The following is a 14,536-nucleotide window of genomic DNA, read 5'->3' as shown; positions in this document are numbered from 1 at the left end:
GCTTGACCTTCAGGATTTTGTAATTGCTTTCTCAAGGATAATAATAATAATATTTAAATTAGTATCTTTAATGTGAAAATATCATTTTTTGTCTAAAGAAGAAACACCTCAATGTCAACTTCAATGCTATAGCAATGGCAAAAGAATATAAAAACTTACAAATCTAATAATAAGATCTTCGGAAATCGTAACATTGAAATCAGGTATGTTGTTCAAGATATATATACAAATTTACTTGACTAACTTAAAGAGTAGAGTATTATTATACTCCAATTTAAATAATGGATTGTAAGGAACTATATATGTTTATCCATTTTCACTTCGATCTATGCTGTGGTTATCTTTTGCCAGGGATGATGAAGCTAAGCTAATTAGTGACATCGTAAAAGCAATTTTGCCACATTGTCTGAAGAACAAGTGCTTCATAGATGGACTCAACAGACCTTTTATTTGTAACACAAACTATACCCGCGTTGAATCTTTCATGAGACTCAAGATGGAGAAGGTTCTTGTGATTGGAATGTGGGGTATGGGCGGTATTGGTAAGTCAACCATTGCTCAGGCTCTCTTCAATAATTACTCTTCTCAATATGAAGGCTCTTGCTTCTTGTCAAATTCAAGAGAATTAGGAAAGCCATGTCTCAGTGACATATGCAGCAGACTTCTCTCCCAATTATTAAACCAAGATCTTCATAATACCAATATTGGAGTACTAGACTCTCGCACTCAAAGTAAACTCAAGAAGAAGAGGGCTTTGATTGTACTGGATGATGTGGTTGATTCGCCAATTGCAACTGATTTGGTTCCAGGTTTGCGTACTTGCCTATGTTCTGGTAGCATTGTCATTTTGACAACAAGGGACAGGAGTGTACTTACAAGTGGAGGAGTTGAACAAATTCATGAAATCAAGCAAATGAGTAATGGAGACTCCTATAAACTTTTTAGCCATTATGCCTTTTCTGATCCCCATCCCAAAGCAGAGTATGGTGAGGTAACAGCTAGAGTCATAGATTATGCTAAGGGCATTCCATTGGCTTTGAAAATTTTGGGATCATTTCTTCGCGGCAAAAGTGTAGGTGAATGGGATAGTGCATTGAAAAAATTAAGGAAGTATCCCAATGCAGATATTCAGAAGGTGTTGAGGTTGAGTTATAATGCATTAGATGATGTTGAAAAAAGCATCCTTTTAGATGTTGCATGCTTTTTCCATGGACATAAAATGGAGGAAATAACAAGAATATTAAATTCTTGTGATTTCTTTGCAGATATAGGAATAAAAAGTCTATTGGACAAGTCTCTTATAAGTATTTATTCAAATGGTGATTATAAATACATCCAAATGCATAGTTTGATACAGGAAATGTGTTGGAAAATCATTCATGAAGAATATAGCAAAAATGGTGGTCAACAAACAAGGTTGTGGAATACCGAAGAAGTCTGCAATATTTTCCAAGATGAAAGAGTAAGGAAATTATGATTTAAAGGTTTGGTCTTCAAGATGAGTCTATGCATGTATGTATCAAAATATTGCTTACAGCAACATGGTACTAACATTGTATTCCAATGCTTATCAATTTTGCAGGATATTCATGGAGTTGAAAGCATGATTGTGGATATGAATCAAATTACAATAGATCCATGTATAATCATCATTGCATTAAGGAAGATGGCAAAATTAAGGTTACTTGCTTTAAGAGGAAATGTCAACATAGATCTTGAACGGAACAGAGTGCTTTTAGAAAATTTTCAACTTCCTAATGACTTGAGGTATATTGAATGGAATAAATGTCCACTTAAGTTTGTTCCCTCTATTTGTTGGCCTCAAAAACTTGTTCAGCTTTCCATGCGAGATAGCAATGTTCAAAAACTTTGGGATACAGTTCAGGTAGGATCATGTTTTCATTTCTCTTTTATGTTTTTTTTTTCACTTTCATCGAATACTAAAATAAAGATTGATATTATAGAAATTAATTAGTATAAAAAGCGAAATTTGAAAGAATAAAAACTAGAGTAGTTTTGATATAATATTAATTATGGGGCATTTATTTCAAGATTTATAATTTATAAACTTACTCTATTATGCAAGGTTAATTTATTTTTATATATGGAACGTTTATTTCAAGATTTATAATTTATAAACTTACTCTATTATGTAAGATTAATTTATTTTTATATATTGTAAAATATTCTCGCGTGCTAATTATTTTTAAAAAGTCTTGTTTTCATCATTTAATCAAGAGATTTTTTTTCTATATAAACTTTATTTTGTGAAAATATTAAAATATCACACTAAAATATTTCAAAATATTAAGAATAAACTTTTATTAAAAAAATAACTATAATATCACAGAATAATTAAATAAGTTTTGATGAGAGAATAAAGAGTATTTTATAAAAAGATAGTATTTTATAAACTAGAAAGAACTTAATAATAAAAATAAAAATATTGTAGAAATTCAATTAAAAGGATAAAAAATATGAAGATCTAATTAAAAATTTAATAAAACTATAAAGACCAACAGAATAATTAAATAAAAAAATGATAATCAAGTACATGACTTAGATTCAAATTAAATGAGATATAAAAGAGATAAATATTAGACTACACCCAATAATTATTTATATATATCCATCATAATTTTTTAAATTAAAACAAAGAACATAATTGATTATAAATAGTTTCTTGTCATTTAACATTTTCTTGTTTTGCTACATCATATTAATTTACTATATGTCATCATGCAATGCTTTCTTCATCAAAAAGAAAGGATGAAAGTAATAATCAACCACATCAAAGGGTTTTCATTTTCGAAAAATTTCCGCCCAAACAGATTTTTCACTCCTATGAATTGTATATAGATGATGTTTAATTTGAATTGACCAACAATATATATACTAAATACTAATCAAATCAAGTTCCATATTCCAAGATTCGAATAAATTATGTATTATTTTAATATTGTAATGGACAACTAAAAAAGTTCATATGCTCAATATGTTTTTAATAAAATTAAATTTTAAATGTATTTTATATCTATTCTAAAAATATTTAGTTGTATTGATTAGCTGGAAACACTTTTTTATATACGTGTAAGAATAAGAGAAGAAAAAAATTGTTCAAAAAATATAGTTAATTATTCTAAAAATATGAAAAACTTATTGTCATTTAATATTTGATATTAGATGTATAATAATTTATAAAATTACAATGGAAAAGTATAGGTAACCAACAATTTTTTTGAACAATGTGTAAACAATGTGAATTAATAGGATTAAAAAAGTAAATTTAATTAATAGCATTAAATTAGAGTGTAGTGTCATGTTGTTCAAGATGATCATTGTTTTCCTAGCATTCCCCAATTACAATAAGTGAGAAAGTAACGCATTAGACAATAAACTAGCCATGTACATGTATTAACATGTTTGTTGGGAATGCCAGAATCTACCAAGTTTGGAGTTTATTGACCTCCATGGCTGCAAACGCTTGATAGAGTGCCCAAATTTAGCAGGTGCCACGAATCTCAAATTAATAATACTCGTTGGCTGTGAAAGCTTGCAAGATGTTCATCCATCTATTTTCTCTCTCCCCAAGATTGAAGAACTATATGTGAACTATTGCACATCGCTAAAGAGGCTTTGCAGTGACTATTGTTCACCCTCTCTGTGGGGCTTGTGGGCCAATGGTTGCTCCAATTTGGAAGAGTTCTCAATCCCCATTATGACTCATCATTCCAAACTCAAGTTATATTTACCATCAACGGCTTTGAGTGAAGTGCCATCCACTATTATGCATCTCAAAAATCTTGAGTGGTTCGGTTTTAACATCAGTTACTCCCTTCAGAAACTTCCTAAAAAATTTACCTCCAGAATTGCACTCACGGATCCAATAAAACATGAAGATGACACATGCATCATCTTAAGTAGAATATTGCCCACCCCTGCCTTTTTGTCTGTCAAGGAATTAACTTTATACAAATGTAAGAGGTTGTCTAAACTCCCAGACAACATTCATGTCTTACAATCATTACAACTATTACACGTGGAAAGTTGTCATGTCATTACAAGTTTGCCAAAAAGCATTAAGAATCTTCAACAGCTCATAAAGCTTCTGATCGTTGATTGTGAAATGCTTCAATATGTTCCTCCACTTCCCCCATCTATTATATACTCTAATGTAGTAAACTGCAAATCTTTGGAGGCAGTCTCAAGTCTAACCAGTGAACCACCCAGAAAATATCATGCATGGTTTGGATTCCATAACTGCACAAAGTTGGATGATGATGCATATGAAGCAGTTTTGAAAGACTTGAAATCCAGGATAGAACCTGTGGCAAATAATGATGGATATCCGCATAGATTCTTCTACTATTTACCAAGAAAAGAGAGCATAATTAATGAGTGGTTCCCTGACTACTACTCGAGAGAAGCTTCGATCATTGTTGAAGTTGCTCCAGATCACAAGATTTCTTCTTGTCTTGTTGGCTGCATCTTGATTTCTCAATACCAATATTGCAACCTTTCCGAGAAAGAAGTGATATTTGGATGGGAATGCTATTTGGGAAAGGGTTGCAACAAGTGGGAATGGATCGCAACTTCTGCCACTAGAACACTCTTGACTGGTTTTTATCCCGTCAATAAGATTCCATTCGAAATGGTATCAGATCATAAGGTAGTATGGTATGATGGAGAGGGTTGCAACAAGATAACGGAAGCAATCAAAGAGAGAAAGAAAGGCACCACTTGTAATCCTTTCCTTCAATTTAAGTTCTTTGCTCAAACACGAGATAATAATGAGGAAGTAGTAATAAAGGGGTGTGGGATCCGTTGGATGCATGTCCATGTCAATCATCAAGGAGAGATTAGTCCAGATGCCACTCATGACGTCGAGGTAATGCTTCTAAATTCTAATACTAATGTCAGTAGTTTTCACACATTATTGTTGTATTCTCAATTATTATTGTTTAGTCTAGAGATCCACAACAAAAATTAAATCGTTCAAAATTGATTTTGGTATATATATAATGGTAGTAAACGAAAACACAGAGTTGGTGAATTATCTACTTGCTTGAATTTTCTTTTTATTTCTTCTGTACAACCTAGCTATAATTTTTTATTGTTTCTCTTACACAAAGCTTCTTTGCTTCAATTTTATAGATATATCATATATATCTTGTAAAAAAATCAAGGTTTACTATGCTCTTTACTTATTATAAATGGACATCTTAACATTTGTTGTTGCACATCAAGTGTTTCACTTTCTCAACAAATTTAAATCACACAAATGATAATAATGATTTATTACTAACAAAAAAATCTTTAGACCTCAAAAACGTCAAAGCTACCAAACTAATACATCACTTTGCAAAAATTATACTATTTATGAATAGACAAAAATTTGAAATAAAACATTTTCGCATATTGATGTTTTTGTTCATGATGTGTTGTCAATTTTATACCATAGTATGTTGTTTATATCGTCCTTGTTTGTATGGTTAATTATGGTGTCGTAGTAATAATGTATCAAATGTGGGGCATCATGAGAAATTATATTCTTGTCGCAGAGTCAGAGAACAGAGAATCAGAGAAAGAGTGGATTTACGTCGTGGTTTCAAAGATTACTGGTAAGTTGCCCAATTATGTTAGCTAAGCTTTTGATTATACTTGATGAAATTACTTTCTTGAGCAGCTTACTATTCATATTATAATTGAGTTTGTTTCTGCTATTATCATTATAATTGTAGTCGCAACAATCAATCAATATTTTAGTTTTTTTTTTTATTTCTTTTTTACCTTTTTTTTTTTTTACTTTATTGATTGATTATTAGCTGGTAGAAAGTTAGTTTTCTAACAAAACCGAATGTTATTGTTAATTTGGTGATTATCATATTGAAACCGTGCTATGTTACTGTATGTAATGGTATATGTATCATAACTTCAAAATATTATAAATAGAGTTGCAATAGGCTTCAAATATATTCAAATTCAAATTGCAAGAAAAAGAAAATTATACGACATAAACCACAATGCGTGTTATTGTAAAAGCTATAATATCTAAAATCACCACAATTAATTTTTATGTTATCGATTTTATAACAGTGTTATAAAGCAAATACCGAGGAAGAGATATAGAGAAATATCACTCCAAAACAGAATAATATCTTTCTGTTAAATTAAGGTACAGTAACTCTCATTTCTTTTGCAGACTAAGTGTTATGCAATATCTTTCCTTTTTTTCTTGTGTACTTGTTCCTTTTTTCTCTTTAATTGAGTTGGTTTGTGATTATCAAAAAAATAAAGAAGAGAAAAGAAATTAAAGAAAGTATAGCAGTGGATGCTGGCTCAACTCATATATATGTGTTTCTTTCTTTTAACTTATTTTTTCTGCCTTTTACAGAGAAGAACATATCATATGACAACTCCATCCAACACGAAAGCTTCTGTGGGGAACAGTTGTACTTCCTTTAGTTCATTATTGTTATAATAGTGGTCTATTTGGTCACTTTATAGCACACTTTCTCTGAGAACACATCATTACTTATTTTTGCTCATTTTATCGTTGTTCAATTTTCCCTGTCAATTTGGCAGTGCAGTTTAATTTGCATATTGTTTTTGCCACTTTCATGCTTTGTTTTATATTCATAATAAGATATTATCTATTATTAGAAGACGGGTTTTGATGATAATTGAGTCATGAAGGGAGACCGTATAAATAAATGTTATATCATTCAGGATGTCATTATTTCAATACAATACTTAACTTGTTTGCGACGTAGGTGTGGTAACCATTATGCATCTCAAAAGTCTTGAATGATTCGGTTTTAACATCATTTACTCTCTTGAGAAGATTCCTCAAAACTTTGCCAACACAATGGTACTCAAGGAGCCAAAACATGAACACGACATATACACCCCTGCCTTCTTGTCTGCCAAGGAATTAACTTTATTGTAATGTAAAGTTCTCTAAACTTTCAGACAACATTCATGTCTTACCATTATTACAAATATTATCATTACAGAATTGTGATGTCATTACAAGTTTGCAAGAAAGCATTGGGAATCTTCAGAAGCTCATAACTCTTTTAATCTGTAAAATGCTTTAATACATACCTACTCCACTTCCCCCGTCTATCATGTTCTTTTGTGTAAACAACTGCAAATCTGTGGAGACAGTCTCAAGTTTAATCAGTAAACCACCCAGAAAAGACAAGGCATTCATTAGTTTCCATAACTTCCCAAAGTTGGATGATCATGCATATGAAATCATTTTGAGAGACTTGAAATCTAGCATAGAAATTATTGCAAATAATGATGGATATCCGAATAATGAAGAAAAAAATGATAATATCTCCTTCTACCATTTACCTAGTAAAGAGAGCATACTTAATAATTGGTTCCTCACTACTACTCTACAGAAGCTTCGATCATTGTTGAAGTTCCTCCAAATCAGAAGCTTTCTTCTTGCCTTGTTGTCTGCATGCTACTGTTCACAATACCAATATAGCAACCATTGGAATAAGCATATGATATTTGGATGTGAATGCAACATGGAAAAGGGTTGCAACAAATGAGAATGGATAACAACTTCTCACAATAGACCACACATGATGGTTGTATTCAAAATGGTGTCAGATCATATGATAGTATTGGATGATGGGGAGAATATTCCAACAAGATAATGGAAGCAATCAAAGAGACAAAGAGGGAAACCACTTGCAATCCTTTCCTTATGTTTGAGTTCGCTGCTCAAACAGTGGATAAAGAGGAAGTAGTGATAAAAGGGTGTGGATCCATTAGTGAACAATTTGATACAATACTCAAAGCTCCAATATTTAGAGATCACATTCCTTCTTGTTCTGTTTTTCATGCTTGCCTTGCATACCAAGCCATCGATAATCCCTTCATTAATATCTCGTTATTTTCTTTTTATTTTTTTCCTCATTTTTTTCAGCACAACTTTCACGTACTTTCCTTTTCTTAAATAGTTCTTCATAGTTTCTTACTCTGTAAAGGTTGACCAAGCTTCTCTGCTTCACTTTTATAAATATATCTTTCAAAAGTGTGGCACTTTGTAATATTCATCCTTTTTAATATCAAAATAAGTTAAAGGATTTAATTTTAATGTTGTATGATATTAAAGTTCTCCATACTCTTGTCTAATTATATATAAATGAACATATTAACATTTTTTATTGTATTGGGAGTATTTTCACTTTAACAATAAATATAAATCACAGAGAATATTATAGATGACTAAAAATTTTTTAAGACCAATTAAGAGTATCAGTTTAATTTTATAATGCAGTCCTATAGTTGACATCGTTTGTTTGTGTGGTTAATTATTGTATCATAATAAAAATCTATTAAATGTGTATATTTACGACAGTTGGATAATGAAAAATTTATATTGTTGTCTTAGAGAATTGGAGAAAGAGTGGATGCATATTGTTGGGATTCGGATATTATCAAATGGCTCCGAAGATTTTTTGTATATTGTTTTGCTTTCTATATTGGCAAATGGCTCCAAAGATTATTAGTAAGTTGCCTCATTATGTAAACTAAGCTTTTACTTATATTATTTGATGATATTGCTGTTTTTTCTCGAACAGTTTAATTTTCACATTATAGCTAAGTTAATTTTAAATTATGGTCTACAGTTATAATTATTGTAGTTGCAATATTGCTGATAATTGTTATCAGACTGAAATTAAGTGTGATAGAAATTTACATAATTTGCTTGCAATATAATTGTATCATACCTTCAAACATGCTATAATAGGTTGCAGTATATATTCCAATTCAAATTACAAGAAAAACATTATACTATAACAACCACAATGCTTAGCTACAGTATCTGCAATCACCACGATTAATTTATTGTCAATTCTATAACAGTGGTGGAGAACAGACACTGAAGAAAAGAGAACAAGAAAACTCACTCCAAAATCAGAATAATATTTTCCAGTTAAATTATTGTGTATGTGGTGGTTCGTTTTTAGTGTTGCAACATATTTTTAGTGTTGCAACATATGCAGTGTTAATGAGAAACTTAAATGGTACTCATTTTGGGGGTTTTATTTCTTGTCATCTAACTATTGCGTTGTTGTTAGGTGTGGATATGGGGCTGGCATAAAATGCTATATATTGATATGGTTATTGGCTTGTCTTTCTTTTAATCCACCTTAAATGTTAAGAGGCTTTTGTTCTATGGGAGCTTCGGTAAAAAACTAAATTAAAGTACTGGTGATGATATGTTGACATTTATTTACAATAAGTATATATTCAGAGGGAAAAAAAAACTAATTTTGGATTCATTTATTACGGTGAAAATGATGAAATTATGTTCATACTACCAATTATTACCCATAGTGAACTAGGAATTTTTTTAGTATGCCATGATCAGAAAATTATTGCAATTTTTAAGTGAATATATATTTTTTTATCTACAAGACTTCATATTCACATTGAATATATTTCAAAAGAACATAATAATTAGTCACAAAAAATATATATAATAATCTCTCAATAGAACTAACAACACTTTATTTATAAGTGAGTATCTTGCTAATAATATAAGATTAAACATACTGATATCTAATTCTATTCAGATTTTTCTAAACTTATCTGACAAGTTTCTCTCATTTTTATTTATTTATTTTATCAAAATATGGTTGAATAGGACAAGAGATGTCAAAGTTTAACTGAACTCCCAGACAACATCTCTTTGTTATCATCATTGTTGTTGATAACCATTCATGACACTAATATCATGACCTTTCCAGAAAGCATTAAGAATCTTCCTCGGCTCAAACTTCTTTTTATTCGTCACTGTGAAAGGTTACAACTTGTACCAGAGCTTCCACCTTCCCTTCAAGCTTTTAAGGCCTGGGACTGCAGATCTTTGAGGACAGTGTCAAGTTCGAGAGAACAATTAAAAAGACAGCAGGGTACTACATTTGCATTCCTGAACTGTGTGAAGTTGGAGGAAGAGTCATGCTTTACCATTTTGAAGGATGCCATTGTTAGGGCTGAAGCACAACAACTATCATCAAGATTAGAAGAAAACAGAAATGAAGAATTCATTGTTGATGACGGTGATCTTTTTCTTAGTGAGCATGACGTCAGTGTTGGCAAGGTTTGTTATTTCTTGCCAATTAGAGGAAGTAAACTTGATGACTTGTTCCATCATTGCTCTTCACAAAATTCCATCAGCATTCAATTGCCACTAAGTTCCAATTTCTCTGGTTTCATTTTCTACTTGGTTGTTCCTCGGATACAACCATGTGATAAGGGTGACATTGAAATGAGTTTTGGCTTTGAATGTTACTTGGAAACAAGTTGGGGTCAGAGGATCCATAAAGCAAGTTCGTCCTCACTGAGGTGGAGAAACTGTGTTTCCATTGGATTTCAGATGAATCTTTTGTCGGATCATGTGCTATTGTGGTATGATTTTCAATGCTGTAAGGAGATAATGGAAATAGTTAGAGGAAGAAAGGCCATTGATGATGATGATGACAAGAATGCAAATCTGGAAGTTAAGTTCTTAGCTCGGCTACCAAACAAGGAGCAAGTGGCGATAAAAGCGTGCGGCATCCGTTGGATATACCCAAATATGGAGGAGGAATCAAGAAGGTGCAGATTCAAGAGAAGCAGGGATGTTTTTGAGTTAGAAGCCATTGCATCTCCACATAAAGAAAAGGGGTTCGAATCTGATGATGAAGGGGAAGAACTAGTTCCTCCAGCAAAGAAATTTAAGCATAGCTTAATGGAAGTTGAATCAGTAGAAAACTTGAGGTAATCTTTTAATTAATTGGTTACTATAACGGAGTGTTAATCAGTTTAGTTTAATTTATGCATGCTTTAGCCAAGATATGCTAATAATATTTTCCTCTTTAAAACAAAAAAATGAACAGGAAAAAACTGGAACAATTTTTGCACATTCAATTTGATGGAGGCTCTCTTATTAGCGCGGAGATCAAATTGGGGTACAATGTGTAGTCCATTTGCAATTAGTTCTTATGAGCAATTTCAGTTTGAAGCTACATATTTTGATTATATTCCTTTTATTAATAACCTAAGACTGCATATTCTTAGCTAATATTGTATCATGTTAGTATCTTCTTTATATATATATATATATATATATATATATTCCTTCTACCATTTTGTTGTTATTGGAGTTTTTTCTTTTCTCTTCTTTTTATTAACATAGTATTAGTAACAGAAGTTAGAGTTAAACTCGCGCGATGCACAAAGAGATAAATTATTTATAATATATAGTATATTTTAATCAGTGTTATATAAAAAATATTTTATAGAACATATTGTTCTAAGATTTTGAATTTATTTATTTTTATAAAAGACATAAATTATTTATATTAGAATTATACAAAGCTATATTTTTATTTTTTGTTTTTATTTTTAGATTTGTTTTAATTGCTATATTCTATCTTTTCATGAGATTTTCTTTTTGTTTGTAAATAATTAAAAAAAAATAATGAATGAGAATGAAAAACATAAAAAAATATTATATTAAATTTTTAATTAACTTCATAATCATGATATATTTGAATGTATTGAATAAGAAGATCTGCTAAAATTTAAACTTATTTGAATAAATTTTTGATAAGTTGTATGAGAGATTAAGAAATAAAGAATAGTAAGAGTCTTAATATATATAAATGGTAGAATTTGAATATTTCTAACTGAAATTTTTTATAATTATTATTATTATAACACTTTGAATGTATGTTTTTTTATAAGAGTTTTTTATTTTAATTTTTTAAAAATATTTTACTAAAGGTAATTGATTGATTTTCATCATTTGTCAAGTTACAAAACAAAAATAGCTTAAATTTATTGTGAAAAAAATTAGTATAAACTTTTATACATTATAAAAAGATATAGCAATGCACATCATTATTATTGCTGAAGTTGGGTACATACACTTGAATGCCAAATAAGAGCTTCCAGTGCCTTCAATAGTTCAATGCCATCAAAATGGGTCCTTCCCAGTTTTTTTTTAATCAGTTCTTTCCAATTATATTTCTAAAGATACCATTCTCTCTTTCTATTTGTTATTTTCTATTTTTCTCCCAATTATATTTCTAAAGATAGTGTAGCTAATTTGGATGGATTCTATTATTAGAGTTTAAATTGCAGCTGCATTATTTATAAATATCATCATGGTTATGACCGTCGTAATTGCGAATACTTGACTTTCGTGATATATTATCACAGGCTATATCCATACAATTAACTTGAATTTATTACAATTATTGCAACTAGTCACAGTTCATGGCTTTAACTTTAATACAGTTCATGGCCTTCAAATTGCATGTGGAAACCATTGCGTATATAATTCCAACACAATAATGTTATAATTACAATTGCCTTTAATAACTAAGGGTAGAGTTCACTTAGGAAAATTTTTCACCTCACTTTTGAGTGATGCTAGCTATATGTACGAAAATAAATTCTCTTAATCTTTTCTTTCATTTTTTTTGTAAATTAAAGTATAATTTTTTATTATATATTTGTTACGGCAGAGATTAGTGGGCCGGATGACGTTGGTTGGCCCAAACGCGTGAGGGAGGCGACTATCGAGTGAACCTGAAACTCGGTGTTCCTCCGTCCGACTCGTGCGTGTGGAAGGATGGGGGTGGTACCTGCAAAGACACTCCAATGCCTAAGTTAGCGAGAGTGTGAGCAAGTTGAGAATGTATTGGGACTTAGTGATACCTGAGGGATGTCAGGGTATTTATAGTGGTGAACCAATAACCACCGCTGAAGTAGTGCCACCTTTTTAGGTGGATAACCGTTCCCATATCTTAGGGAAGTTAAGATATGGCTCTATGAAGTGGTTAGAGAGTTTCTAGGGGCGGTTACTCATTCGAATGAGTGTTATCTGCCAGCTAACCCTCGTATCCGACTTCTTTGGAGCAGGTCGTGTTCAGTACCGACTTCGGGGGATGAAGGCCGGTACTGGGAGAGGGCCAACCCCTTTGGGTTGGGCTTCTTTGCTTGGATCCTGGGCCCTATTTATTGGGTCAGGGTATGAACAATATTCTTTAAGTGGAACAAAAAAAACATGTGAGAAAAGATATTAAATAATAAAAAATTATACTTTAATTTATAAAAGAATCGAAAAAAATGAAAAGATTTATTTTCCTAATATTTTTGTAATTAAGTTCAATTAAGTTGGTGTAAATAATCCAGTAAAAAAAATACAAGCCCCGTACTATTTCTCAGTTTCTTGCTTTCTACTGCACACAAAGTTTTGAAATATAAAACACAAAATTTTACACATAATAAATTTATCGATAAAATATACTAATTTTTGTATTTAGCACACAAATTTTTATACATTATACAGAAATCTTTGCTGCGGATGTATTTTGTTAGTTGGATGAATTAATGTGTTGTGCATATCAAAATTTATGTGTTATGCATTAAGATTTTTGTGTTATACACCAAATTTTATGTGTTGTGCATATTTTTTCATTGATATAGTATACAAATTTTTGCATATAACACATAAATATTTGCATATAGTACACAAATTTTTGTACATAGCACAACAAATTTTATACATAGTACACAAATTTTGCTATGAATATATTTTGTTTGTTGGGTGAGTTAATGCTTTGAATATACAGTCTTTCAAAAATTTGTGTGTTGTACAGACAGTGTTATGTATCAAGATTTTTGTGTTGTACATTAAAATTTATGTATTGTACACCTATATTTCATTAACGGTTCAACTAGGTATCCTTTAAAAATAGTACAACATTCACCCTTTTATTATAATAATTAAAAAAAATTAAAACAAACACAACTAAAAATTATGAATAGATTTACTGTCTTTTTAAAATTAAATACACATTCAAAATATAATCTAAAAAAACTGAAATTTTAAATTTAAATTTTAAATTTCTGTTTGAGATTTAATATATTTAATTATTAATATATTATAATTTAAATACATATCTAAAAATCAAATTATTCAAAATTTAAAATTTTGATTTTAAAATTATAAAATAAACCTTAAACTATCAAATTATTAATTAAACTCGTACAAAACACTCAAAGAAGGAGAGAAATCACGTTTGCGCCATGTCAAAAATCCAGAGGCGCACATGGAAAACTCAGAGGTGCACATCGAGTAGTCATCCTCTGCTGTCGTTCATCCATGCCACCTTCCTCTTCCACGCTCATCCTCAACGCTGCCTTCCTCCTTTTCGGCGCTCATTTACAACGCTGTCTTTTTAATGTTTAAATTTAAATTTTAGATTTATGATTTTGGATGTGTTTTAAAAATATTTTCTGTATAACTTCATAATTTTAGATGTGTTACAATTATTTTTTAATGTTTAAATTTAGATTTTAGATTTATGATTTTGGATGTGTTTTAAAAATATTTTCTATATAACTTCATAATTTTAGATGTGTTACAATTATTTTTTAATGTTTAAATTTAGATTTTAGATTTATGATTTTATATTTTCTGTATAACTTTATAATTTTAGATGTGTTACAA

At 30.3% G+C, this 14,536-nt stretch overlaps 1 protein-coding gene across 3 annotated transcripts in view; it reads left to right on the top strand.

Moving 5' to 3' along the window:
• Positions 1-14,536, top strand: part of LOC107614869 (TMV resistance protein N-like) — a 33,456-nt gene that overhangs the window by 1,020 nt on the left and 17,900 nt on the right. Inside the window, exons 2-7 of one of the 3 annotated variants that reach the window (XM_088499994.1) lie at positions 352-1,462; positions 1,583-1,885; positions 3,440-4,888; positions 5,562-5,621; positions 6,097-6,175; positions 6,395-7,058. In XM_088499994.1, the coding sequence (XP_088356120.1) occupies positions 352-1,462; positions 1,583-1,885; positions 3,440-4,888; positions 5,562-5,621; positions 6,097-6,129 (2,956 nt within the window). In that variant the 3' untranslated portion in view covers positions 6,130-6,175; positions 6,395-7,058. Of the gene's footprint in view, positions 1-351; positions 1,463-1,582; positions 1,886-3,439; positions 4,889-5,561; positions 5,622-6,096; positions 6,176-6,394; positions 7,059-9,693; positions 10,792-10,910; positions 10,996-14,536 lie in introns of those variants that run through there. The other 2 variants (XM_088499993.1, XM_088499995.1) reach the window with 2 other exon arrangements.

The sequence above is a fragment of the Arachis ipaensis genome, chromosome B9, assembly GCF_059453495.1.
Source record: "Arachis ipaensis isolate K30076 ecotype BB chromosome B9, ASM5945349v1, whole genome shotgun sequence".
Taxonomy (NCBI): domain Eukaryota; kingdom Viridiplantae; phylum Streptophyta; class Magnoliopsida; order Fabales; family Fabaceae; genus Arachis; species Arachis ipaensis.
This window is presented reverse-complemented; position numbering and strand designations above follow the sequence as displayed.